Consider the following 27,817-nt stretch of genomic DNA (forward strand, 5'->3'; position numbering starts at 1 on the left):
CTGTTTGACTGAGTATTTGTTTGGCATCTCTAGTATCTCCTGTAGTGTCCTTCTGAATATTTCTCTTTCTTTAATATATTTTTGGCAGTGACATAGCCCATGTTCTGTTGATTCTTCCTCCTGACAACACTCATACAGACCTGTTGGATGTTTTCCATTGAGATGATGTAATGTCTTATTTAGACTTGTGTGACCCAGTCTTAATCTTGATATTATGTTTTCCTCCTTTCCTCCTCATCCTTCCCACTTCCTTCTGGATTGTATAAAGGTACCTGTCTGTGTTTCCCTTGTTCCATTTATCTTGAGATTTACTTTTAATTATTGTCTTTATTTCTGCTTTGCTAAATAAAATGTTCATTGTATTTTCCTGCCTATTGCTTCCTTTGCTAATGAATCTGCTATTTCATTGCCTTTAACTCCCCTGTGAGCAGGCACCCACAGAAATGTAACCACTATATTCAAGTTGTGAAGTCTGAAAATAGTTGAATATATTTAATAATATATGCCTAGTCCGAGATGAAAATGATTGTAAGGATATTAATGCTGAACTTGAATCTGAGCACAGAATAACTTTGTTTAGTTGAACTTGTTCTACCCAGTGCAGAGCTGTTGTAATTGATAAACTGTCAGTTGATCTGATGTTCTTCTATTGATAGATACTTGTAAAGAGGGAATGGTACATGCATAAGATCTTCTTCCTGTAGGATCTTTGGATCCATCTCTATATATTGATACATAATTCTGATACAATATTTGAGTCCTATCCTCCACCACCACTTCTAAATTTCCTATCTGTGAATAGATGACTATTTTCCAGTAGATATAAATCAGCAGAAAATGCTAAATAACCATGGAGGCGTTACTGTTAATGGGACTGTAAGAATGCATGTTTCCTGATCTAATCCCATTTTTCTTGCTATATCCACTCTCTGACTTCATCATAATTCTGAAACATGTCAACCTCAATGACCTTCCTGTCATCTGATCCTTACTGGAAACTGAGAAAATACACATTTTTTACATAACAACGGGGGGAAACTCTATTTAAAGCTAAAAATGATCATTTAAATCTCCAGGTAAAGATTAATAGCTCACTGCGCAGCACCGGGTGAAGTAACCGTGCTTATAAAATATTATAATGTTCCAAATATGATTGTTTGCTTTCTGCTTTAACGCTGGATTTTGTTATAAACCATTTTTATTTTACTGAAACGTGTCTTAATTTTTTTTATTTATTTTTTTTGCATGAACTTTAACTTGGAAATTTTTGAACTGTTGCCCCGCCTCTTAATTCTCAACCCTCTTACTTTTAATTCCTTTCTATAGGATCGTGCTGGAAAACACGAAGGAACATTTTGCTTTGCGAGTTACCCATCGCGTGTTGGTAGGGTCCAGTGATGCGCGGGTTGATCCGCGGTCAAGAGTCATCCAAAAATATTTTTAATGATAGGCCTATTCGGGTCGTGGTTGGTCAGGTCCTTTGAAATAAAGATCCCAATTAAACCTTTTAAATTGATATAATACTAGACACAATTTTGAAATACACTGGCCTACACATTATTGTGGGACAAAGGGTAAAATTGCTGTGCACTAAAACGTAAAGCAGCACCCGCTTCGTTTGCGGGCCCTCATTCAGCATTGGTGGGAACTCCCTCAAAACGTGATGATAAACGAAACGAACTGTGATTGGTTGTTGGACATGTCAGTCAAACGGTTTCATGGGCGGGCCTTGGCCAATGAAAGCTGCCATAGATTCCAGACCTTCAGTCGTCAGCTAAACACTACCTTTATATAAACAACACTCAGAGTACAGACCTTGAGGGAAATACATTCATTATATAACTTTAAATAATAAAGAATGAAATTCAATATTAAGGGGGAAATAACCCTTTATGTTTTGTTTTTGGACACTTAAACTCCTCCTTCTCAGGTGATTCATGAAAGTGAAACTATTACAGCGGGTCTGTTTTGTCGTATGAGGAAGTAAACTACATTAAGAGAGAAAAACACAGTGAGTATCATGATTTAACAATCATCTTTGATATCTGAAATCAATCCTGACTGGTTTAAAGTGAAGTACAACAACAAGCAGTGTCAGATATGTGTTTAATTATAAGAGATAAAACACAGAGTCTGTAAATCCTCAGATTACACTTTTACTTTCATTTTAACACAGTGCTTGTCTGAATTTGTTTTGCTGTTTGTGTATAATTTGTGTAAATGTCAAGAATACACTTTTCAAGTCATACTGATGTCTGACTACTGAGATTGATTAATCTCTGATTCATAACTGACTCTGTGATCAACATCTGGATCTGCTTTTAGATGAAACCATGGCCTCCAGAATGAATCTCTCTGAAGAACATGACACACAGATAAAGACAGTCAAGAGGTGAGAAAACCTGAGATGTTTCAAATTTTTAATGTTCAGAAACAATAAATGCACACTACAATATTATTTTCATTTATAGTCAGATTCAGGGGCGTGAATCAGATTTATCTGAACACATGGATGTGTCTTTGAGGAAAAAACGACGGATGGATGTTTCAGATCTCTGCAGAGAGGAAGACTCTTCTGTTGAGTCCAGGTGAGATATTATGAGTCTCATATTTACTGTAGCTGTGGTGTGTTATGGATATTGTCACCAGCTGTCTCTGTTGCTGCTGGATGTGTCTGTGTCTTTATCTATATGTGTGTATTGGTCCATTTTATTCTGTAATATATGAATGAAAAGAGCACATGGGGCAGATTCCTTTTATTCATAGAAAAATAATACTTTAATCTTTTAACTCTCAAGTCACAACAGACTCCTCAAGTGAAAGATGAACATTAAAGGGAGATTGAATCAGTGAATGTGTTTCTGTCAGAGCAGAGTGAGATTTACAGAAACCGTTTGTATTTCTGTTATATTTCAGTCTGTGTCAGAATGAATCTCCTGAACCCAGCTGTGTGTCCATCAAGAGTGACCGGTCAATGGGTCAACCAATTTCATTCAGCTCGGGAGACACATCTGTTGATCTGAGGTTTTGTTCAGTTTACAGTATCAGAAATATATATGATATTAATTAATTTTCTGGTGTATATAAAATACATGAATACATATTTACAAAAATAATTTGTTTAATTACAGTCAAAAACATAAAGGACCAGAATCACATACAGCAAAGAAGAACTTAGACTCCATTTTTAAGGTTGGTTTTGTGTGTGTGTGTGTGTGTGTGTGTGAACACAATAATCCTCTGGTTTAAAGTGTTAATAAATGGATAAATCTGTGAAATCCTCTCTGTAATAGTCATATTTTCTTTCCTCCACACACGTAAGATAAGTTGTAGTCCACTATAAAGCAGATCAATGTCCACTAAAGTTGCACAAAGATGAACATCAATCTAACAAACAGCCAATCCAGTCAAACTCTCTCTTTTAACCTCAGTATCTGTAGACGCTGATGTTTGAGCATACAGTGAAGTTATTAGCAGGTCTGATATAATTCAGTGATGTTTATTAATATTCATGCTTTAACTCTTGTGTATTGATCCTTTGGTTCACCTTCTCTGTGACTGAATGCAGGTTTATTGTTTGAATATTTACTATGATTTCAGGAGCTTGAGCACAAAATCATCTCTGAGTTAAAAAGCTTTAAGAGACTACTGAGTCCAGATTACCCAGAATGCTCTGAAAGAGACCGTTATGATGAAGAGGGTCATAACAGAGTCAGAGAGGGTCTTCTGAAGATCACACTGCTCCTCCTGAGGAAGATGAACCAGACAGACCTCGCTGACACACTACAGACCAGTAAGAGCTCTGGATCAGCAGATTATAGCCTGTGTTTTTATTATCAACCTTCTGTCTTCAGTCACTAATGTTCCTGAATGTCACCACACAATCTAATATCTAACATATCAAACCTAAAAATACATTTCTAAAATATTGCTCTGTCAATAACAACAATTATTTCCTTTGCTCAGAACTGATGTCTATGTATCAACAAAAACTGAGATCCAGACTACAGGATAAATATCAGAGACTCAGTGAAGGACTGTCCAATCATGGAGACTCAACACGTCTGAATGAGATCTACACAGAGCTCTACATCACAGAGGGAGGCAGTGGAGAGGTCAATAATGAACATGAGGTGAGACAGATTGAGACAGTGTCCAGGAGAACAGAGACACAGGAGACACCAATCAACTGCAATGACATATTTAAACCCTCACCTGGACAAGACAAACCCATCAGAACTGTGCTGACTAAAGGAGTCGCTGGGATTGGAAAAACAGTCTCTGTGCAGAAGTTCATTCTGGACTGGACTGAAGGAAAAGCCAATCAGGACGTTCATTTCATATTTCCACTTCCTTTCAGGGAGCTGAACTTGATACAGAAACATCTCAGTCTTGTGGATCTTCTAAACCACCTTCACACAGAAACCAAAGAATTAAAGTCAGCAGATTATGAGGACTACAAAGTCATGTTCATATTTGATGGTCTGGATGAGTGTCGACTGCGTCTAGATTTCCAAAACAGTCGGAGCTTGTCTGATGTGACAGAATCAGCTTCAGTGGATGTGCTGCTGACCAACCTCATCAAGGGGAACCTACTTCCTTCTGCTCTCCTCTGGATCACCTCTCGACCAGCAGCAGCCAATCAGATCCCTCCTGAGTATGTCCACCAGGTCACAGAGGTACGAGGATTCAACGACCCTCAGAAGGAGGAATATTTCAGGAAGAGAATAAATGATCGGAGTCTGGCTGATAGAATCGTCACACACATCCGATCATCAAGAAGTCTGTTCATCATGTGTCACATCCCAGTCTTCTGCTGGATTTCAGCCGCTGTTCTGGAGAGGATGATGGGTAAAGCAGAGAGTGCAGAGATCCCCAAGACTCTCACACAGATGTTCACACACTTCCTGATCTTTCAGACCAAACTGAAGACACAGAAGTATGATGGGAAATATGAAATCAATCCTGATCAGGCTAGAAAGACTATTCTGTCTCTAGGAAAACTGGCTTTTGAGCAGCTGGAAAAAGGGAACCTGATCTTCTATGAGGAGGACCTGAAAGAGAGCGGCATTGATGTCAGAGAAGTGTCCGTGTACTCAGGAGTTTGTACCCAGATCTTCAGAGAGGAGTCTGGACTGCAGCTGGGGAAGGTGTTCAGCTTTGTTCATCTGAGTATTCAGGAGTTTCTTGCTGCTTTATTCAAGCTGCTGTCCTCTTCTGAACAAAACACAGGACTGAAGAATGAGTTCAGGTCACCAATGATCAGTTTACTGAAGAGAGAAGTGGACAAGTCCTTACAGAGTGAGAACGGACACTGGGATCTTTTCCTCCGGTTCCTTCTCGGTCTCTCTCTAGAGTCTAATCAGACTCTCTTACAAGGCCTCCTGAGAAAGACAGTAAGCAGCTCTGATATCAATCAGGAAACAGCTGCATACATCAAACAGAAGATCAGGGAGAATCCCTCTCCAGAGAAATCCATCAATCTGTTCCACTGTCTGAATGAACTGAATGATCGTTCACTAGAGCAGGAAGTACAAACATACCTGAACAGAAAAGATCTCTGTCGTCTCTCTGGAGTCTCTCTGTCTGCTGCTCAGTGGTCGGCTCTGGTGTTTGTGCTGTTGAACTCAGAAGAAGATCTGGATGAGTTTAAACTGAGGAAATATGATCGATCAGAAGAATGTCTTCTGAGGCTGCTGCCAGTGATCAAAGCATCTAGAAAGATTGAGTGAGTATTTTACAGTGTCTTTGTTTTATTGACTTTATTTTATACAGAAGGCCTGTGTTTCTCTTCACTGTTTCTTTATATTTTGAGGTCTTTCTTATTAGACACACTCCGCTAACATCACAGATCGCTCTACTAATGATCTGATGAGTTGAATCAAGTGTGTCTGATAAGAGAGATTCATCCAAACTCTGCAAAATTGAGGTGTCTTCAGGAACAGGGTTGTGACTCTGATTTTACGAATATTGGATTGAGGTCATCATCAATCACTTAAAAGTTGCATTCAGGTTTGTTGGAATAAGTGAAAATAACTCAATTTCAATCTAATAATTCATGAAGTAGCCAGCTATGAGGTCACCGAGGTCCGGACCTGGGTAAATTTTTCATGTTCGAAAATTACATTTGTTCTCTGATTGACTAATTTGCTGCTAAACTCCTCATATGAATGTCTGCATGTATAATTCATGATGTTTAGCGGCCGTTGTGATCACTGCGAGACTCTTCTGAAGTGAACGATGTCTTCAGAGATTTGTGAGTGAGCGAGATCCAGCTATTATAAGCGTTTTTGACTTGTTTTTGCACTAAATGTAACACTTTAGAAAGTTAATAAAGTAGGAAGTTGCGGTTTAGGGTCAGCGATAACTTCATTTTATCTAATTTCCAAAATATTTGAAATAATTTCGGTTTATTTTATTTATTGATATGTTTTTGTTTATTTTAATAGCAACATCTGGCAACATTGCATCGCCGGCATAATCTTGCAGTTTTCAAAAAAAAAAGCAGCAGCTTTATCTATAGATAAAAGTGCAAATATCTATATATTCTATTCATACAATGTTAAAAAGGCAGGATTTTCTGCTATTTATATTACTTAATGCAAATAGAGGCAATTATCTGCACCTCAGTATTGTAGTGTATTATAAAATAGTATGCAATAATAACTTATATTATTATATTAATAAATGATTGAGTGTACATTTTTATTTTAAAATATTAAATGGACGTCATCTTATTGGGACAATAAACCCCAACTTACCCTGACCCTACCCGATACTTTTTCAACTTTTTGATTATTTCCTTCATTTTCTTTCAAAATAAATGCATTTCTGATGTAGCCCGGGTCGATCACGTCAGAAAGAACATGACAGAGATTTTATCATCTGCATCACTGAAGCAGATCAAGAATCAGATATCTTTAGTCATTTTTAACAGCTGATTCACATGTTGTGGGGCAGAGCTAGTTTAAGTAGCCTCTGTGAACAAGGTTCGCTATCCTCAATCCCAAATGCAAGCTGAAAGATATTATTTGACTTTTTAATCTACACCACTGCTTTTACTTCACTACATTTCATAAAACATATCATTACTCCTTATAATATATCACGTGCTCTGAGACGCAGAAGCGGTGTCTGATTCAAGAACGAACTGATTATTTTACTGTCTATGCTTAAACGTACAGTATGGAATTTTTGGCCACCAGGGGTCACTCAATCAAAATAATAATATAAGACGTACTTTGATGACGTCGGGAAAGAGTGTAAGGCTCATGGGAGTTGTTGTTCATTGGAACACTCGCTCTGTCGCTCCCTATCATTCCTCACTCATTCTAACTTAGTATTTTGACAATCACGTCTTTTCGAACGGAGAGATATAGACGGTTTCCACGGCAACAACATAAATAAACGTTACTGCGCATGAGCGCTTTTGTGGACCTAACTTAACTTCCGGTAGACTTCCAAATAGAATCAATAACAACAGCCAAGTCCCTCTAGAGTAGATATTTTTTGATAACAAACAAAATGTTTGCTGCGTGGATCAGGCGGACTTAATGAAAATGCAAATTCATTATTTGCCAACAGGAGATGTTTTAAAGCATATACATAAAGCGCGAGAAATAGAGGTTTCCCCAGTAACAGCTGTAAACGAAGCAGAGCTGGTACGCTCATACGCTGCTATCAGGCATATAACATGCAAGTCTTCCTTCAGAAATACAGCAATATAAAAACACCTGTGCCTCGTTTTGATATTTAAACATATAAATGTAAGGAATTATTATTATTAAACGTGCAGTAAGTAACGTTACTCATGTTTATTCAATGAAGCCTTTTTGAAAAAAGATCAGTTTTAAAATTGTGGCGAGTCTCCAAAAATAAATAAATGTATGGGAAACACATCCCACAGCACAACCACCTGAGCCCAACTTCAGTCTACTCATCACCTTGCCTTTAACTGCATTTGTAGAAGGCACCGCAGCCAGACCGATATACACAACACAGACCGGAAGTTAACTTAGGTCCAGGCGCGTGCGCCCGATGAAACAGTCTATATGAATTATGAGACCCCCATCAAATCAATATTCCATCTAGCTAGTAGTAATATATGTTAAAAAACACGGTCGCCTTTCGTTAATAATTATAATTACGTTATACTATGATATCGAACAAGTTAGAGAACTGCATTTGAAGCTACTTTATTCAGCTAGATATAGAACAAATATAGATTTACATGAGAGCTAGTCCGTCTGCGTTTTACACAAGACATCATCGTTTCACAAAATATACGGATAGATAAAGTTAGCTGAATGGATGCATACCTGTTTATAAGAATGCAAGCGAGTTCGGCATCTCTCTGTAGTTTCAGCTTGTCACGACGCTCTCTCTATCTTGGAAATGCAACTCCAATATTCACCCGTGTCTTGTTGCTTCTCTTGTCCCAAAACCATCTCGGATCATTTATTTCACCCGTGCGTTTGCGCTTCACAGAACGTGCAGGCAAAGCATAATCATGATCCATAACTAAGTTATTGATTGAGGTTTAAATACGAATATAAACAATATAAATATAAAATATAATGGTCTCGATCAAGGCTACTACTTTTTCTTCTTCGTCTCGTCTTTGTTTCTGTTCACCTTTGTATTTGGCGGTTCCGCAGGAAGTTAGATAAACTAGAGGGGTCAAAGTTTATATGACGCCATAGACGGGCGACAAAACGGAAATAAAGAAACGTGCCGTGTCTTCTAATTAAACTATAATTTTCTCCGGATTTGAAAGTTCGTGGAAACTGTCGGGATGATGTAAGTACACAACTAAAAAATATATATAACATAGATATAGTGATTTCTGCTATTTTTAAAGCAAAAAAATTACATATTGCGCCTTTAAACCGCACCAAAAGATTCATTCAGGAATTAGAATGATTCGATTGCAGCTGTTCTCGAGTCGACATCTCACTGATTCAAATGAACCGTTTAGTGCGAGTCTCCAGTGAACTGAATTCACAACTGGGAGATCTTGTGAGCGCGTGCGACTGATGCTGCTAAAAGTAAGTTATTAATGTCGAATTATAGGATTAATTATTGAAACTGAAAATCATATTTAGGTCAAAACTGTTAATTGTTTGTGAGCTAAATCTGCTGTAAAGAGTGATCTATTCAAGCCCACTGAAATGCGTGAAGTCAGACACATCAATCAGTGTCACTCATGTTTTAGGTAAAAAAAAAAAAAAAAAAACACACGACACATTAAAATAACACAAATTAACGACAACAGCTTTATTAGCCCTATGTGACGTCTGTTTTCATATTGTTTATCAACAGTATACATTTTTAAATAGTTTGGATTAACTAGCCAAGTAGACAGATATGAATGTTTCTTCATAACCAAACTGAAGTAAATATTGTCTAGCTAACAAGCTTGCTGGTGCTAAGTTGAGGTAATCTTTAGATATAAAGTCCAAGTATTTTTATTGAACCATCTAGATAGATTAGATCTGGGGGAAAAGACAGGATGTGATGTTCAGAACATGGTAACTACAGTCAGTGGTTAAATTGGCTTGTGTAGGGAAGGGGAGCCCTTATTTACGTCACCATTAAAGATCGTGCCATAAAATGACTTAATGTGTTTTACACCAAAGGGGCTATTTTTACAGTACAATGCATTATGAAACAACCCAAACAACACTTGTTCAGACGTGTGACGTGTGCAGACATAACAGTTTACACTTTAAATACATCACATTTACTTATTCACATACTACAATTCATGCATTCATCAGCTTCCAAATAGGAGTAAATGCAGGCTCCTCTGGTTTATGCTGTCTTTGTCTACAGACAGCACGGTCTGCTGACCTCCTTGTCATCACACACTTCCTAACAAACTGAGTTGGGTTACACATCTCTAGTGGTGGACCCACTAACTTTACCAACATCAAAGAGGACACATTGACAATCTTCAGCTGATTTCTCAATGGTGTAACAATAATATTCATCGCTGAAAATCCCCTTTCACATTCAGCTGTGCTCACAGCCAGTGTATCTACTGTGTGTTTTAATTTCAGAAGACCCTCTTTAATTGCCATGTTTGGGTGTTCCTTGTAGTCCCTGAAACCTTGTTTGACACTACAGTAGTTCATTGCCAGACTATCACACAGCTGCCTCAATTCTTGTTCTCCATACAGCTGTGGCACTGGAGAGGGCCAGGTGTCAGGTGACAACACATTTATTTGATCAAAAAGCTCCAGCTCATGCTCTGGGACCATCATGGACTGCATGCTACAACTGAGTGCATGAAAAAACTTTTCCTGAATGATTTTTATGATTAAACCACATTAAGCTTTTCCCTCACAACAGGCTCTAATGAAGCAGATACGTGTAATGTCAGATAACATTGTAACAACGTCGAATTGTAAGACGCCTCAGGCTGTTCAGTCACTGAGAGACAACCTTCTGACTAATGTTTTTGTAATGTTAGATAGGCCTATATATAACCACCATTTAGCATTTAATGTTTTGAGGTTAATTTTGAATTAGTCAGATGTTAGATAATTATATACTTTTTAAATATTTTATTTTTAAAGATCAAATTGATGTAAAAAAAAATCTGAACATTTTTGTAACTAATCAGGATTGTATTAGGTTTAGTAACAACAATTTATATTGTTTCCATGGTGCAATTTCTGATAAGCTACTTTTTTATTTTTATGATTTCAATTCAGTTCAGTGCTTGTGATTTGATTCAATATTGACTCATTTGGATAAATATTATGTAGGCTACACAAGATAGGCATTCATTTTTCTCAAGACAAATAAAGACATACAATGTGTTTTTTTTATTTATTATAACAACAACTGTATTTAACTTTGTTCATTAGCTAGAGATCATCCGTTCACGTGCCACTATAGGGATCTGTCACCTCACATTTACAAGTGCCAAAACAGTATTTATTGCTTGAATTTCTAAATTAAATTGACAGAATCTGAGAGATGAGATTATTTTTATAACACAAGTATCCTGCCTTGTCTTGTCTGTCGGTCTCCGAGTCCTCTTTACTTTGTGATTTTACTGTGCGTGAGAAAATTGATGTGAGGCGTCACATGAGATTTGGCAGCTATGGCCTTAGCAGACAAATCAAATGAAAAACTAAACTGTGCGAGCAAGGCTACATTAGTCACATTAGAAAATGAATTTGTAGGTTGTGTTTGAATAATTAAGTATCTTATTTATCTGAGGTAAATTAAACCAAATACTCACGTATGCTGGATAAAGAGTTAGACAGCACAATGAGCCCATCATTATGACGTCTGATAAATCATGTAGTCTGGGTGTGTCACGGTTCATGAATTCACTCTCTCTCTCTCTCGTCTATCGTGTTGTTATGTGTGTGTCTATGGGCGTGGTCACTGATCAGCGATGATCAGCAGCGCCAGCTGGTTTCATTTGTTTGTGGCCTATTTAAGTGCAGTAACTGGTGTTTCATGTTGTCAGATCGTTGTTTCCCCTGGTGTGCTCCCGTATCTGTTTCCTGTGTCCTAGTTCCTGCCTGAGTCTTCCGTTTGTCGTCGTCGTCTTGGATCTTCACGCTTCTCTGGATTATTACTTCACCTTCACGAGGATTGCGCACTCACCGGGATTCGAGGGATCATCACCGAAGCAGCACCATCATCGTTGCCCTCTGCCTTGTGTCCGCCCCTGTGTTGCCCTGTATTTCTGTGACTTCCTGACTTTTGAGCTTGGTTATAATAAACGCCTTGCGATTACATCCTGTCTCTGTGTTACGTAACAGAACGATCTGACCACCATTATGGATGTAGCAGGCGCTTCTACTTGGAACGAGTTTGCAGCCCGAAGTATCGCGAGGATGGACACTCAGGAGGAGAACATGTCTATCACAGGGAGGGCGGTCCAAGCGCTTGTGACGCAGGTGTCCGAGCTCACCCAGCAGATCCAACAGCTACGAGTCTCCACTGCGCCACCCACACCGCCGAGTCCACCCTCCCCTCCAGAGCCGCAGCCGCGGCGTGAACCAAGACTACCTACACCAGAGGGTTATGCAGGTGAACCAGAATTTTGTAGAACATTTCTTACTCGATGTTCGATGCACTTTGCCCTACAGCCGCAGACGTTCAACCAAGATCAATCCAAGGTGGCGTTCGTACTAACGCTATTGTCCGGGAGGGCGGCTCTCTGGGGAACGGCGGTGTGGGAGAACCAAGACCCATGCTGCGCCTCGTTCCAGGCACTCTCCGAGGAGATGAGGAAGGTTTTCGTTCGGGTGGCGGCGGGTAGGGAGGCGGCCAGACTACTCGCCGATCTCCACCAAGGTCACGGTTTGGTGTCGGAATATTCCATCCAGTTCCGCACCCTGGCTGCAGAGTGCCGATGGAACGAGGAGGCGCAGTGGGACAGATTCCTGCATGGGTTGGCTGACCGTATCCAGAGGGAGATATACATGCTGGATCTTCCCACTACTCTCGATGGACTTATCGAACTAGCACTTCGAGTGGATGCTCGCCTTAGCAAGATGGGCCGTTTCCAACAAGACCCTCCAGTTCGCGGCATGGAGGCCAGACGTCCTGAAGTCCTGGATACGGTCAGTTCCTCTCACGACCCGGAGCCCATGCAGGTGGGGAGAGCTCGGCTTTCCCGGGAGGAGAGGGAACGGCGGAGGTCCCAAAGACTTTGCTTGTACTGCGGGGGGGCGGGCCACTTCGTTCACTCGTGCCCGTTAAAAGACCAAGCCCGATAGTAACAATGAGGCTACTATCGGGTGGGATCTCCACCGGGAAGACCTCATCCTCACCATCATCAGCTACTCTCCTTCCGGTAAGACTAAGGTGGGCAACCTACACTCATGACACCCGGGCTTTACTGGATTCAGGGGCGGAAGGTAATTTTATTGATGTTGAACTGGCTCACCACCTACACGTTCCTATCACCCCCCTCACACACCAGATTTCCGTCAGTGCTCTCAATGGACAACAACTTCCTAACATTACTCATACCACTGAACCCATCACCCTCATCACGTCTGGTAACCACACTGAGACCATAACATTCCTCCTCATGCATTCACCCCTGGCACCCATTGTTCTAGGACATCCTTGGTTCACACGTCATAATCCCAGAGTTGATTGGGGGCACAGTTCCATTTCCATGTGGAGTAACGATTGTTATAAGTCTTGTCTAGTGTCTGCGTGTTCGTCTGTACCTGTGTCTGTGTTCCAGGAGGAGATGGTGAATTTGTCTAACGTGCCTAGGGAGTACCAGGACCTGAGAGAAGTGTTCAGTAAGTCTTGTGCTGCTTCTCTTCCTCCTCATCGTCCCTATGACTGTGCCATAGATTTAGTTCCAGGTGAGTCTCCGCCTAAGGGCAAGTTATATTCACTTTCTGTTCCAGAGAGGGAGGCTATGGAGAAATATATTTCTGATTCTCTAGCATCCAAATTCATTAGACCGTCCTCATCTCCAGCGGGGGCGGGGTTCTTTTTTGTGGGGAAGAAGGATGGGTCTCTGCGACCGTGCATTGATTATCGAGGGTTGAACAACATCACGGTAAAGAATACTTACCCGTTGCCGTTGATGTCTTCAGCTTTCGAACGGTTGCAGGGAGCATCCATCTTCACAAAATTGGATTTACGTAACGCTTATCATTTGGTTCGCATAAGGAAGGGAGATGAATGGAAGACCGCATTTAATACCCCCAGAGGGCACTTTGAATACTTGGTTATGCCCTTCGGGCTTTCCAACTCGCCCGCGGTCATCCAAGCACTCGTCATTGACGTGCTAAGAGATATGGTTGATCAATTCATATATGTTTACCTGGATGACATATTGATCTTTTCCTCTTCTCTCCAGGAACACGTTCAGCACGTCAGACGAGTGCTTCAGAGGTTGCTAGAGAATGGGCCTTTTGTCAAGGCGGAGAAATGCGTTTTTCATGCACAGTCCGTTCCCTTTTTAGGGTACATTGTCTCGTCTGAGGGAGTGCGTATGGATCCTGACAAGGTTAAGGCTGTGATAGATTGGCCAAGTCCAGATTCCCGTAAGGCCCTACAGAGGTTTCTGGGATTCGCCAATTTTTATAGACGTTTTATTCGTAACTTCAGCCAACTAGTCGCTCCTCTGACCGCCTTGACCTCCCCCAGAACGACGTTCAGGTGGTCTGATACAGCAGAGGCTGTATTTGCCAAACTTAAGAGTCGCTTCGTTTTGGCTCCCATCCTCGTTGCCCCTGATCCATCACATCAGTTCGTGGTGGAGGTCGATGCGTCAGAGGTGGGGGTAGGAGCAGTTCTTTCCCAACGTCCTTTCACAGATGATAAGATTCACCCTTGCGCGTTCTTTTCTCATCGTTTATCTCCTGCCGAATGCAATCATGACATTGGTAACAGAGAGTTGTTGGCAGTCAAGTTAGCACTGGAGGAATGGCGGCACTGGCTAGAAGGGTCAGGGGTACCTTTTATCGTTTGGACCGATCATAAGAACCTAGAATATATTAGAACTGCTAAAAGACTCAACTCTAGGCAGGCTCGGTGGGCACTTTTTTTCGGCCGTTTTGACTTTTCTCTTTCGTACCGCCTGGGTTCCAAAAACATCAAACCCGATTCTTTATCTCGCATTTTTGACCATTCCGAACGCCCGTCCACTCCCGAGTGTATTTTACCCGAGACATTAGTGGTCTCCACTCTCAGATGGGAGGTCGAATCGAAGGTCATGAAGGCCTTAGAAGGGGTAACGCCTCCGCCCGATTGCCCACCGAACTGGTTATTTGTGCCTGAGGAGTATCGGTCTGAAGTCATTCAGTGGGGTCATTGCTCCAGTATAGCATGTCATCCAGGAGTTAATCGTACCAATTTTTTGGTTAAGCAACGATTCTGGTGGCCGTTAATGGCTCGTGATATCCGTAGTTTTGTTTTGGCTTGCTCTGTTTGTGCCACTGGTAAGACGTCCAACCAACCCCCTGATGGGTTATTACAACCGCTGTCAGTCCCTTCGAGACCCTGGTCCCACATCGCTCTAGATTTTGTTACCGCCCTCCCGCCCTCCCAGGGCAAGACTGTCGTTTTGACGGTCGTGGACCGGTTCTCGAAGGCGGCTCATTTTATCGCCTTGCCCAAATTACCGTCAGCCAAGGAGACAGCGGTTACTGTCATAGATCACGTCTTTCGTTTACATGGCCTCCCGATGGACGTGGTCTCCGACAGAGGTCCCCAATTTGTGTCCAAATTTTGGCAAGAGTTTTGTAAATTATTAGGGGCGACGGTTAGTCTCTCTTCGGGGTTTCATCCCCAAAGCAATGGTCAATCAGAGAGAGCCAACCAAGATCTGGACAGAGTATTGCGATGTTTGGTTTCCAAGAATCCTTCCTCTTGGAGTCAACAACTCTCTATGGTGGAGTACGCACACAACTCGTTACCAGTGTCAGCTACGGGCCTGACTCCGTTTGAGTGTAGTTTAGGTTACCAGCCACCAGTTTTTCCCAGTACGGAATCTGAAGTCGCGGTCCCCTCCGCTCACGCCTTCGTCCAGAGGTGTCGCCACACTTGGACTAGAGCCCGTGAGACTCTTCTCCAAGTGGGGGCGTGCGCCAAGGCCAAGGCCGATCGCCACCGGTCTAAGCCTCCCGTATACGTCATTGGTCAAAAAGTGTGGCTTTCTACTAAGAACATTCCTCTCCGTTCCGTCTCTAATAAGCTTGCTCCCAAATTTATTGGCCCGTTTCCTGTCACCAAGATCATTAGTCCGGTGGCAGTCCGCCTCAAACTTCCTCCCACGTACAGGAGAATTCACCCCGCCTTCCGTGTCTCTAAGATCAAGCCCGTGTTTTGCCTGTGTTCATGAATTAACTCTCTCTCTCTCTCGTCTATCGTGTTGTTATGTGTGTGTCTATGGGCGTGGTCACTGATCAGCGATGATCAGCAGCGCCAGCTGGTTTCATTTGTTTGTGGCCTATTTAAGTGCAGTAACTGGTGTTTCATGTTGTCAGATCGTTGTTTCCCCTGGTGTGCTCCCGTACCTGTTTCCTGTGTCCTAGTTCCTGCCTGAGTCTTCCGTTTGTCGTCGTCGTCTTGGATCTTCACGCTTCCCTGGATTATTACTTCACCTTCACGAGGATTGCGCACTCACCGGGATTCGAGGGATCATCACCGAAGCAGCACCATCATCGTTGCCCACCGAGGTCCCTGTGTCATCGTGCCATCTGCCTTGTGTCCGCCCCTGTGTTGCCCTGTATTTCTGTGACTTCCTGACTTTTGAGCTTGGTTATAATAAACGCCTTGCGATTACATCCTGTCTCTGTGTTACGTAACAGGGTGTCTCTGTGTAGTCTTGATAATTATCCAGTCTAATATGCCATGTATTTACCATGAGATGAAAAATAATTCAAGTGGAATAACAATATTTGGTGCTGAAGGAGACGGAGCTGAGCTCAGGCCCAATTTAACCTATGACTCCAGTAATTATCAAAGTGTTAAGTGATGCCCTCTGGGGGCGTTTGGCCAGGGCTGTTTTTACACCACAGACAAGGTTTGAAAGGAAACAACAATCATTATTATTTTATTATAATTATATTTTCATTAAAATGTTCCTCCTAACTTCAGGCCTTATTCTCATGTCAGATATAACTGTGATGTTCTGCAAAACAACAAACTTTAAAACCCTTTTATATTCCTGGGGCCTGTTGCACAAAAGTAGGATAGGGATTAAGCCAGGATATCTTGGTGATCCTGGCTCAATTGATCCCTAATCTGGGGCCTGTTGCACAAAAGTAAGATAAGGGATTAAGCCAGGATATCTTGGTGATCCTGGCTCAATTGATCCCTAATCTGGTTGCTCTAAAGCTGGATAGGGGGCAGGAGGATATGTTATGGTATAAATTACCATGGAGATTTATTCTGTGGAGCTAGCCTGCTCCAGACCAGGCTAAATTCCAGGATCTATTTAATCTCATCCCTAATGTCAGTCAGCAGTCGCCACAAATGGAAACCAATAGTTATTTCACTGCTCACTATACATTGTTATCACATATAACTAGACCCACTGTCATTATTTAAACGTTTGTGATCATTAATTTCAATCATTTTGGATAAATAATGATTTTTAGATGATGTTGCTATCATTAGATAATTTACAGTTTCCCATAGACTATAAGGCTATATATAAAATGATAGAATATTAGGGCCACAGAGGGAAAAAAAAGACAAGTCATAATATTGTAACCAGTTGTTTTAAAGGAGGACAGTTGTTAAAATGACAGATGTGGGGCATTTCGTGAAATTGTACTTCAGTATGGTTTCATAAACAAAGACATGCTGATGTGCCAGAATATGAAGTATCACATTGTCATAACTATCAAAAATGTAAAAAGAATATGTTGCTTTTCTGCAGAAAGAACCAGCCTCATAAATGTATGACTTTATCCTTTTTCCTCAGTGGGGCCCTAGTACTCTGTCATATAAACAAATACACATTCCATATGAATATAAAAACACAATGTGTAACATTATGTTCCTTTATTGAATAAGGACAAAACAAAGCAGGTAAACTATCAGCTCCTTTCGAAACTGAAGTCACAGTGACTCTACAAGATGGAAAGCACAGAATCAAAGCATATTATACAAAATGATACATACACATTCAAAGGTCTGTATATAACACACCCTGCATGTCTGCACACTAAAATAAATGCAGGACAAATCCATACACATCAACTGAACAGACAAATGAATGGATGCAGTAGCCTCCCTGCAGCCTTGTATTACACACAGTATACCGCACAAACATCATAAGAGGCCAAATTCGTAAAAAAACCAACCCAAAAAAACCCTATTTCCTCTGCCACAGCAGGACATTTTTTACCTAAATTGAAAGCACACATACTAACTAAAATAATTCAACACATATTGGTCCCTCAGCAGCCGACCACTGTCGTCATCAGGGAAGATTGCCGGATTGTCCCAGTCCATGGCTGGTGGCACTCTGGGGGCCCTCTCCTTCCTCAGGCAGGCCACATTGTGGAGGACAGCACAAGCCACAGTAATATCACATGCCCTAACAGGGTTGACCCTTAATTTGTGAAGGCAGTGAAAGCGTGCTTTCAGGAGGCCAAAGGTCATTTCAACTCTGGCCCTGGTCCTGGCATGGGCATGGTTGTAGGCCTGCTGTGCTTCCTGGGGGTCTGTGAAAGGTGTCAGGAGAAAAGGCTGGCAGCCATACTCCCTGTCTCCCAGCAACACACTAGAGAATTCACCTGTCAACACAAAATCTCATCATTACTACCTCATAAACACAGTGATATTCTTGACACAGCCATGATGGTTATAAATAGGGGTTGTGTGGCTTACCTTGTGATAGGCACTGATAGATTTCAGAGGCCCGAAAGATTCTGGAGTCATGGACTGAGCCAGGCCATTTTGCCACAACATTGCTGATCACACAGTCAGCATTGCAGACCATCTGAAATCATAAGATGAGGAATATTACACCAATCAATGCACATCATTGGCAATGCAGAGTGTTCGTCAATGGACAATATCAAAAAGTTATGTTCACCTGAACATTAATGCTGTGAAAGGATTTCCTATTCACAAAATCGGCCTCATGGGCACCTGAGGGGGCTTTTATCCTTATGTGTGTGCAGTCCACTGCACCAATGACATTGGGGAAACCGGTCACACAAAGTAATGAGTATCCTACTATGTGTTAACAGTTGTCCTGTAATTTGTAGATCCTCTTACCTGCAATCCTATAGAACTCCCCTTTCATGTCACAGAGTCTTCTGTGGCCAGGGAAGGAGATGAAGACATCTGCTAATGCTTTGATAGCCAGACACACACTCCTTATTGTGCGGCAAATTGTGGCCTTGTTCAGCTGTTCTGCATCCCCCACTGAGTACAGGAAGGCTCCACTAGCAAAAAAGCGCAAGGCCACACAAACCATTTGCTCCACATTCAGTGCATGGCTCCGTGCAGTGCGGTGCTTAATCCTGGGACCCAGTAGTCTGCATAGATACCGGATGCCATCTGCAGAAAACCTGTATCTTTCATATAGATGGTCATCAGGGAAGGCCAGTGGGTCCAACCGGTCCCTGAAGACCCTTTCTCGCCTGAAGGCTCTCCTCAGCACAAGTGCTTCTTCATCCACCACATCTCGCAAGAATGGGCATGCCATTGTCAGAGCAGAAAGTAACACACAATTTTGGGCCTTCATATAGGCTAGTGGCCACACCTGGTGCTGGGGGGGTGGGCAAAAGAGGCCGGTGCCTTATAACGATGACTTGGTTGTACTGATTGCTGTGAAAATAAAAGATACCTTAGAAAGATGCCACCGTCCTGTGTGCTCACAATAAGAGCTCATATGTCATGGCTCACTTGACTTTACGAGAATATACCTAATTTTTATTTTGAGCTGTGTCATCTTCTTGGAGCTGGGGGAGGAAAGAAAAATAATGATTAATACATTTGTGTTACAGTTAGCATACAGTGTACATTGAAGGCATATCTCACCTCCCTCTCAAGTTTTTTTTATTTCAAGGTCCAGTTTCCTAATTGTCCTCTTTTTTATTTCGGACTCCAGTGCAAGATTTTCTATCTTTTTCTTCTTGTACTGAATGTCTATGTCTGCCAGTTCTATTTGGCGCCGGAGGTGGTTGCCATACAACTTTCTGATAGCTTGTGAGCTCTGTGAACACAATACAATTAGCGCAGCTGGAATTTGGCAGGATGTGGTGTCCTTTTATTAATACGCACTATGTTGCCAGGCTGGTTTTCCCACTGTATAGCATCTGGGTCCTGTAAAATAAATTAGATTTTTTGATTTTGATGAGGACTCCTCACCATTGTAGAGTAAATAGTACTTTCACAGTCTTAACATGATACCTCATGCCTTCTGGAATCCAGAGAGATGGTCTCCTCCTCATCATCGTCTCCATCATGTGCTGTTGCTGCTGCACTGGGGCTTTCACCCTATCACATTTAATCGGATTCATATTGAAGCTAGTAGACAAGACATGCCAGGCCTACAGTATGCCTTTGATGGAGAACTCACTGGATCAGCATCGTCTGGTGCTTGTGCTGGTGGCTCTAACAGGAACACAGTGCTGCCAGACACTGCAAGGCAATAGGTAAACCAAAGTCAGACAGTCCAAATTGATTCAATATGAATGTGGTTGTATTCCATGTAGAGATGGAAGGACATACCTTGAATCAAGCGGGTGGCATCTTGGGAGGAACCTATGCTCGTCTCTTTCCCCCCAGGGATCCCCTCTAAGACGGGCCTGCCTTTATTTAGCTCCAAGGCCATGTCCTCTGCTGGGGTAAGGTCAGCCTTTGGTGACCCACCACCCGTGATTTGTCTGTTGGTATTCTTTTTCACTGCTAAAACAGTACAGACAATGTGTGAGCAGGCACCTTCTGGGTACAATATATGCTTGTGCTTTGTTAAATATTAGTCAGGGACCATACCATTCTGCAGAATGTTCTTGTATTTGATTTTGACCTGCTGCCATGTCCGTTTTGGCCCGTTCATGTTTAATCTACATCACACGCACACACACACACATTCTTTATCACAAGAACATTTAATGGAGTCACACTGACAAAAATGACTTGGTATTTTTGTATTGTTTTTAGTAAAAATATAAAAAAAAACCAATAAAGATGTATTTTCTTGATTTTCTAAATGACCTAGCAAAATAAGTATAGGTTTAGACCAAAAATATAAACTTCAAGTAAATGTGTGCTTAAAACAAGCAAAAAAATTAAATATCTGTCAATATAATAAGAAAAATTATCTTGAAATAAGTTTACTTTTTCCATAAACACTTACTTTTAGAAAAGTTCTCTTGTTTCACTGGCAGAGTTTTTTGCTTATTTTCCTAGGTTATTTTGCTCTAGAAAATATTTAAGATTTTTTTTAGATATTTTTTTTTTAACTGAAAACAAGACAAAAATACTAAGTAAGAAAGACATTTTTGCAGTGCAGTGAGCAACCGACCTTGGGTCCTTTGAAAGGCGCTATATAAATTAAAGTGATTATTATTATAGCTCATCTATGTATTCAAGAAAATTTTATTTATATAGCACTTTTCACAATTGTTTCATTCTGTCAAAGCTGCTTTACATTAATAAAAGCAGGGGAAACAAAAAAAAAAAACCGGTGGACAACATAATAAGCAGAGTACAACGGCTAAGATTAAACCGTACTGAGCGTAGTAACGTAAAATAATAATGTAAGGCTTTAATAATAATATATCATAGCTTTATACAGTGTGATGGAGTTACGTTACACAATTTCACTCATATATGCAGTGCATTTCAATAAAAAATGTAACCGTTTCATAATTGCAGTACAACTGCGTTTTTGGAGATGTGAATTAAATATTTGATTTGTAATTGTGATGTTTCAGCGGAGCGGTGAGTGTGTAATTGTGCACTACTTACGCATTCAGGCGGTCTGCAATACTTTGCCACGCTTTTTCTCTTTGCTTTATCACTGTGGCGGTGTTGCCTTTCTTCTTAATTATATCTTTTACCTCCTCGTATGCCTCCATGAGGATTTGTGCTTCCGACGGGGAAAAGTACGCGGCTCTAGTTGCCATGGTAAATCAGTTAATCTGTGATCTGTGGCGGGGTCTATTTGAGTGAGCCGTGAGCGCGCACCTATCCAGGATTGGTTTCACCTGGCTTAATGAATCCGTGTCTGCTCATCCTGGCTTGGTCTTTGTGTAACCAATTAAGCCTGGACATGTTTTGGCTTTATTGAGCTCAGCTGAGTCATTTATCCCGGATGTCTTAATTCTACTTTTGTGCAACAGGCCCCTGGTGAAGATCAGATGGTCAGATCTGTTTTCTCTCAGGTACATCACAGTGTGAGCTTCACAGTGAACATTACTACATCACTCTCCTCAACGAGTCCATATCAACAACAAGAATATATCTAGGTTTCATGTCCACCTACACGTGGAGATCAAATATTAACCATTATCTATCCTGAAACATTAAATGGTAAAATCAAGCCAAATTCTTTATATATGTGTAAAGAAAAAGGTGCTGGTTTCTCAATTTTCTTCTTTCAGTATTAAATTAGTAAAACAAATGATCACAATGTACTCGGTCTGTACAGCTACACTATAAGCAGACTGAATACAAATAAAATACTAAATCTTCTTCAGTAGTTAATGTTAAGACTCCAGTAGTTTGGGAATATTTATGGGAATATTTGAGTCCTGTTTGTTGAGTTAAATCTGAAATAATTTCAGTTTCAGTCTGAAGTCTATTAAAATGGGACTTGACTCTGAGTCACTCTCTGTGGTTTAATAATTGATATCTATAAATATATATTACATCTGTGTTTTTCATCAGTTATATTGGACACACGAGTCAAGCTCTAATAACTAATTGTTAATCTTCTGTATATTCTCTGCAGTCTCTTCGGCTGTCGTATTACACAGAAAGGCTGTGCTGCTCTGATTTCAGCTCTGAGATCAAACCCCTCACACCTGACAGAACTGAATCTGAGCCGTAATACACCAGGAGACTCAGGAGTGAAGCTGCTCTCTGCTCTACTGGAGGATTCACACAGTAAACTGAAGAAACTAAAGTGAGTCTCATCACATCTCAGTAACTGTAAGGTTTGGAGTAAAAAGTAAAAACTCAGATGTGTTTTCTGTAGAAGTGGTTTTGTTTGCTGCCCTTTCACCCTCAGATTAGACACTTTAAACTCTCAAGCATCCTTTTGAAAGAAAAAAAATAAAATAATAATAATAATTATATATATATATATATATATATATATATATATATATATATATATATATATATATATATAGTTTTCTTAATCAGATGAATGGGAAAATAACACAGTGAGGTGTTTATTTTTAACTTTTATTGTGACACTCAGCCACTGAGCACACACACACACTCACTCACTCTTTCTCTCTCTCTCTCTCTCTCTCTCTCACACACACACACACACACTCACTCACTCTTTCTCTCTCTCTCTCACACACACACACACACACACACTCACTCTTTCTCTCTCTCTCTCACACACACTCACTCTTTCTCATTCTCTCTCTCACACACACACACACACAATCACTCACTCTTTCTCTCTCTCCCTCACACACACACCTACTCACTCTTTCTCTCTCTCTCTCTCTCTCTCTCTCACACACACACACACACACACACTCTCTCTCACACACACACACACACACACACACACACACACACATGTTTGTTTTTGTGAAAAGTGGGGACATCCCATAGACGTAATGGTTTTTATACTGTAGAAACTGTATATTCTATCGCCCTTCACCAACCCTAACCCTCACAGGAAACTTTGTGCATTTTTACTTTCTCAAAAAAACTCATTCTGTATGATTTATAAGCGTTTTGAAAAATGGGGGACATGGGTTATGTCCTCATAAGTCAACCTCTCCTTGTAATACCTGTGTCATACCCATGTCATTATACAAATATTATACATTATACATAATATTTTTAATTTGTCATGGTCATGGAGTGACTGGAACTCAGGAGTGTTCTGCTGTATTTGACTGTACAGTGAGTATCTTAGAGATGTGTATTTGTCACAGTCTCAACTGATCCTGATCTACACTCGTTACAGACTCGCTCTTCTTTATGTAACCAGCTCTTTCTGTGTCGTCCTCTCTCTATGGCCAGCTGGTGGTCACTCAGTCTGTACTTGGTCAGTAACTGTCTGTGTGTTATATTCCTGACTGAGAGCAGATAGTCAGTCATACTGTACTCTCTGTTGAGTTTCAGATAACACTGGAGGCAACTTTGTTCTTTCCAATACTGTATGTATGTCTCCTTCTCTTCATTCATAATTTCTTTGATTCTTCCATGTTTTTCGGGATTGGTGATATCGAGTGCTTTGTTAGTCAGCTCTGACACCATTACACGAAGATGACTTTTTTGAGCACTCTTTTTTGTGTGTTTTTAGTGCTTTATAATGAAGAGAATCTTCCGAACTAGAGTTTAAGTGGATCCAGAACTTTAAAACTCTTTTTTTAATGATGAGGTTTAGGGGGAGACAGGCGTTATTAGGAGTGTTTCTGTGCACGTGAAGGATGCTTCTGCAGAACTCCACATGCAGAGCTTCTAAAGGGTGTTTGTTCCAGTCTTTATGGCTGGAGTTACTTGCTGGGCCCCAGATCTCGCTTCCATACAGGGCAATGGGCAGAATCACACTATCAAAGATCTTTGTCCAGATTCTGATGGGGATGTTTATTTTGAATAATTGCATTCGTATAGTGAAATTTCCAGAGTTAAAGAGTTAAAACCAGACCAAGATAAGTATAGTGTATGTTGAAGTATGTTGAAGTGTGGTGTTGTTTAAAGTAAACAAATGTTTATGTTCTAGATTTCTGTTTTTTTTTCTGAAATAACATAATTTTAGTTTTTGGGATGTTGACGTCTAAGGCCCAATCATGGCAGCATTTAGTTAAAATGTCAAGGTTGTTCTGGAGACCTTCTGGTGTTTTAGACAGAATTAGTAAGTCGTCTGCATACAGTAAGTATTTGACCTCTGTGTGGTATAATTGTAGTCCTGGACTGTTTGACTGGTCCAGTAGATCTGCCAGTTCATTGATATATATGTTAAATAAGGTCGGGCTGAGGCAGCAGCCCTGTCTCACTCCTCGCTGTTGAGGAAAATACTCTGTCCTTTGCTGCCCAATTTTTACTGCACATTTATTTTGGTTATACATGTTTTTAATTAAGTCATATATTTTACCCCCTATGCCACTTTGAATGATTTTATAAAACAGTCCATTATGCCAGATGGAGTCAAAAGCCTTCTTAAAATCTATAAAGCATGCAAATATTTTGATTGACTTTTGACAGACTTTTATTGTCATTCAGTATACAACAAGCGTGTACAGAATGAAATTTCGTTTGCATAGGCCACAGTTTCAGTACAATGTAAATGTCAATGCAACAAAGTGTTCTAAGTGTTCAACAATCTGATGGCTTGGGGAAAAAAACTGTTATAGAACCTGGTGGTCCTACACCGCATGCTGCGGAACCTCTTTCCGGAGGCCAGCAGAATAAACAGACCATAATGGGGGTGAGAGGAGTCACTACAGATTTTTCTGGCCCGAGATGCACAGCGGTTCTCTGCAATGTCCTGAATGGAGGGAAGAGAAGTGCCGATGATTCTCTCTGCTGTCCTCACCACTCTTCTCATATCCTTCCAGTCAGAGGCACTACAGCCTCCACACCACACTGAGATACAGCTGGTCAAGATGCTCTCTATGGTGCTTCTGTAAAATATGGTGAGGATAGGTGGGGGCAGATGGGCTCTTCTCATCCTCCGTAGGAAGTACATCCGCTGCTGTGCCCTCTTCACCAGTGATGCAGTGTTTACAGACCAGGTAAAATCGTTTGTGATAAGCACCCCCAGAAACTTTGTACTGCTAACCACCTCCACGGTTATGTTGTTGATGAGTAGTGGAGCATGGCTGGGCTGGTTCTTCCTGAAGTCGACAATGAGTTCTTTGGTCTTGTCGACATTCAGGATCAGGCGGTTATCTCTGCACCAGCCCACCAACTGCTCCACCTCTTCTCTGTAGGCCAGGTCCTTGTCATCCCTGATGAGGCCTACCACTGTTGTGTCATCCGCAAATTTCACGATGCTATTTGTGACATGCCTAGGGACGCAATCATGTGTCATCAGGGTGAACAACAAAGGACTCAGGACACAACCCTGAGGGGAGCCTGTACTGAGGGTGATGACGCTGGAGGTATTCTGTCCAACCCGTACTGACTGAGGTCTGTCAGTAAGGAAGTCAAGCAGCCAGTTCCGCAAGGGAGTGCTGAAGCCCAGAGGTTTCAGTTTGTCTACCAGATGTTGAGGGATGATGGAATTAAAAGCTGAACTGAAGTCCAGAAACAACAGCCTAACATGCGTGTTCTTCTCCTCCAGATGTGCAAGGCTCGAGTGTAGAGCGGAGGAGATGGCATCCTCAGTGGAGCGATTTGGCCGGTAGGCAAACTGAAAGGGGTCAAACGTGAGAGGGAGTCTAGAGATGATGTAGTCTTTGACCAGCCTTTCAAAGCACTTCATTATGATGGAAGTCAGTGCGATGGGCCGGTAGTCATTTAGAGAGGTGATCCGAGATTCTTTTGGCACTGGGATAATGGTGGCGGTCTTTAGGCACGATGGCACTATGGCTTGGTCTAGCGAGATGTTAAAAATATCCGTCAGAACACAAGCCAGCTGGTCTGCACATTCCTTGAGCACTCGCCCCTGTATGTTATCAGGGCCTGGAGCCTTCCGGATGTTTACCCTCCTCAGAGACTTCCGCACATCAGTTATGTGTAGGCAAAGTGTCTTTTCTTGCTGATGGGGAACTGCTTTCTCAGCACGGGTGCTGTTTAGTGCCTCAAACCTCGCAAAAAAAATATTTAGTTCATCGAGGAGGACAGAGTCAGCTTCACCTCCAAATGGAGGAGTTACCTTGTGGTTGGTGATAGCCCGTATGCCGTTCCACATGTTCCTGATGTTGGTAGAGTCATGGAACAAGTCCTGGATTTTTTTACTGTGAGTACGCTTTGCCAACCTGATGGCACGGTTCAGATTTGCTCTTGCTGTTCTCAGAGCCTCCACGTCACCAGACTTGAAGGCAATGTTCCGTGCTTTTAGCATCTTGCGTACTTCTGCAGTCAGCCAGGGTTTCTGATTGGCTCTGGAAATTATGGTCTTCATGACGCTGACGTCCTCTGTGCATTTGCTAATGTAAGCTGACACTGATATGGCGTACTCATCAATGCTCGTATGACCATTGTAGGTGGCAGCTGTCTTGAACATGTCCCAGTCAGTGCAATCAAAACAGTCCTGGAGTGCCTCCATAGCCCCCTCCGACCATATTCTCACCTTCCTCACTGTAGGTTTCCCTCTGATGAGCAGGGGCTTGTATGCAGGAATAAGCATAACAGATAGATGGTCTGACGAGCCAAGTTGGGGGTGGGGGGCTGCTCTGAATGCACCTTTGATGTTTGTATAGGCCTTGTCCAATATGTTCTGTCCCCTAGTTACGAATTCCACATGCTGGTGGAAATGTGGGAGAACTGTTTTCATGTTGTCCTGGTTAAAATCCCCAGCAACAATGAAGATGCCCTCAGGATAAGTGGATTGCAGCTCACTGATGGTCTGATAGAGAACAGACATAGCCACCTTCGTGTTAGCACTGGGAGGCACGTACACAGCAGTGATGATAACACAGCTAAACTCTCTGGGTAGGTAGACTGGTCTTCAGATTATAGTCAAAAGCTCAATGTCCGATGAACAATGTATTGAGACCGTCCTAGCATTTTTACACCAGTTGTTATTAGTGTAAACACACAGCCCGCCCCCCCGGGATGTACCACTAAGTTCACGGCTCCTGTCGGCACGGAATGTAGCAAATCCTTCAGTGCTAACAACATTATCCGGGATTGATGTGTTTAGCCATGTCTCTGTCAGAATTAAAGCACAGCAGTTCCTACCCTCTTGTTTTGATGTTGGTTCCAGCTGCAGGTGATCCATTTTTCCATCCATGGAGCGGACATTTGAGAGAAAAATAGATGGAAGCGGCGTTCTGTGGGGGTTAGCTTTTAGCCTAGCTGTTAGTCCTCCCCGACAGCCGCGCTTCCGCCTCCGGTCACACCGCCTCCGCCTTCTCCTATGTCGGCTTGTATTGGTAGGCGGGTCTACTTTTTCCATCTTTCTTCTGGTGTACATGTTCATTTATTAGCGTGTGTAGTGTGTGAATATGGTCAGTGGTTCGATGTTTAGGGAGGAAGCCAA

At 41.6% G+C, this 27,817-nt stretch overlaps 2 protein-coding genes across 2 annotated transcripts; one reads left to right on the forward strand and one right to left on the reverse strand.

Moving 5' to 3' along the window:
- Positions 1–1,884: 1,884 nt before the first annotated feature.
- Positions 1,885–22,624, forward strand: LOC113039790 (NLR family CARD domain-containing protein 3-like). Its single transcript, XM_026197890.1, has 8 exons — positions 1,885–2,011; positions 2,326–2,392; positions 2,472–2,588; positions 2,917–3,024; positions 3,132–3,192; positions 3,601–3,793; positions 3,967–5,728; positions 22,427–22,624. The coding sequence occupies exons 2-8, from the start codon at positions 2,334–2,336 to the stop codon at positions 22,602–22,604; spliced, it is 2,478 nt and encodes an 825-aa protein (XP_026053675.1). The 5' UTR covers positions 1,885–2,011; positions 2,326–2,333; the 3' UTR covers positions 22,605–22,624.
- On the reverse strand, positions 18,255–20,191 carry LOC113039797 (putative nuclease HARBI1). Its single transcript, XM_026197897.1, has 6 exons — positions 20,048–20,191; positions 19,879–19,965; positions 19,750–19,791; positions 18,739–19,681; positions 18,554–18,645; positions 18,255–18,457 (listed from the first exon to the last, which is right to left on the reverse strand). Exons 4-6 carry the CDS (start codon positions 19,208–19,210, stop codon positions 18,320–18,322), a joined length of 702 nt encoding a protein of 233 aa, XP_026053682.1. The 5' UTR covers positions 19,211–19,681; positions 19,750–19,791; positions 19,879–19,965; positions 20,048–20,191; the 3' UTR covers positions 18,255–18,319.
- Positions 22,625–27,817: the final 5,193 nt, after the last annotated feature.

The sequence above is a fragment of the Carassius auratus genome, chromosome 22 (assembly GCF_003368295.1).
Source record: "Carassius auratus strain Wakin chromosome 22, ASM336829v1, whole genome shotgun sequence".
Classification (NCBI taxonomy): Eukaryota; Metazoa; Chordata; class Actinopteri; order Cypriniformes; family Cyprinidae; genus Carassius; species Carassius auratus.

Coding starts and splice junctions, on each gene's coding strand:
- LOC113039790 (XM_026197890.1), top strand. CDS start 2,334: ATGGCCTCCAGAATGAATCTCTCTGAAGAACATGACACACAGATAAAG. Junction 2,393..2,471: donor CAGATAAAGACAGTCAAGAG/GTGAGAAAACCT, acceptor TTTCATTTATAG/TCAGATTCAGGGGCGTGAAT. Junction 5,729..22,426: donor AAAGCATCTAGAAAGATTGA/GTGAGTATTTTA, acceptor TATTCTCTGCAG/TCTCTTCGGCTGTCGTATTA.
- LOC113039797 (XM_026197897.1), bottom strand. CDS start 19,210: ATGAAGGCCCAAAATTGTGTGTTACTTTCTGCTCTGACAATGGCATGC. Junction 18,646..18,738: donor GGAGTTCTATAGGATTGCAG/GTAAGAGGATCT, acceptor TCATTGGTGCAG/TGGACTGCACACACATAAGG. Junction 18,458..18,553: donor TTCACAGCATTAATGTTCAG/GTGAACATAACT, acceptor TTATGATTTCAG/ATGGTCTGCAATGCTGACTG.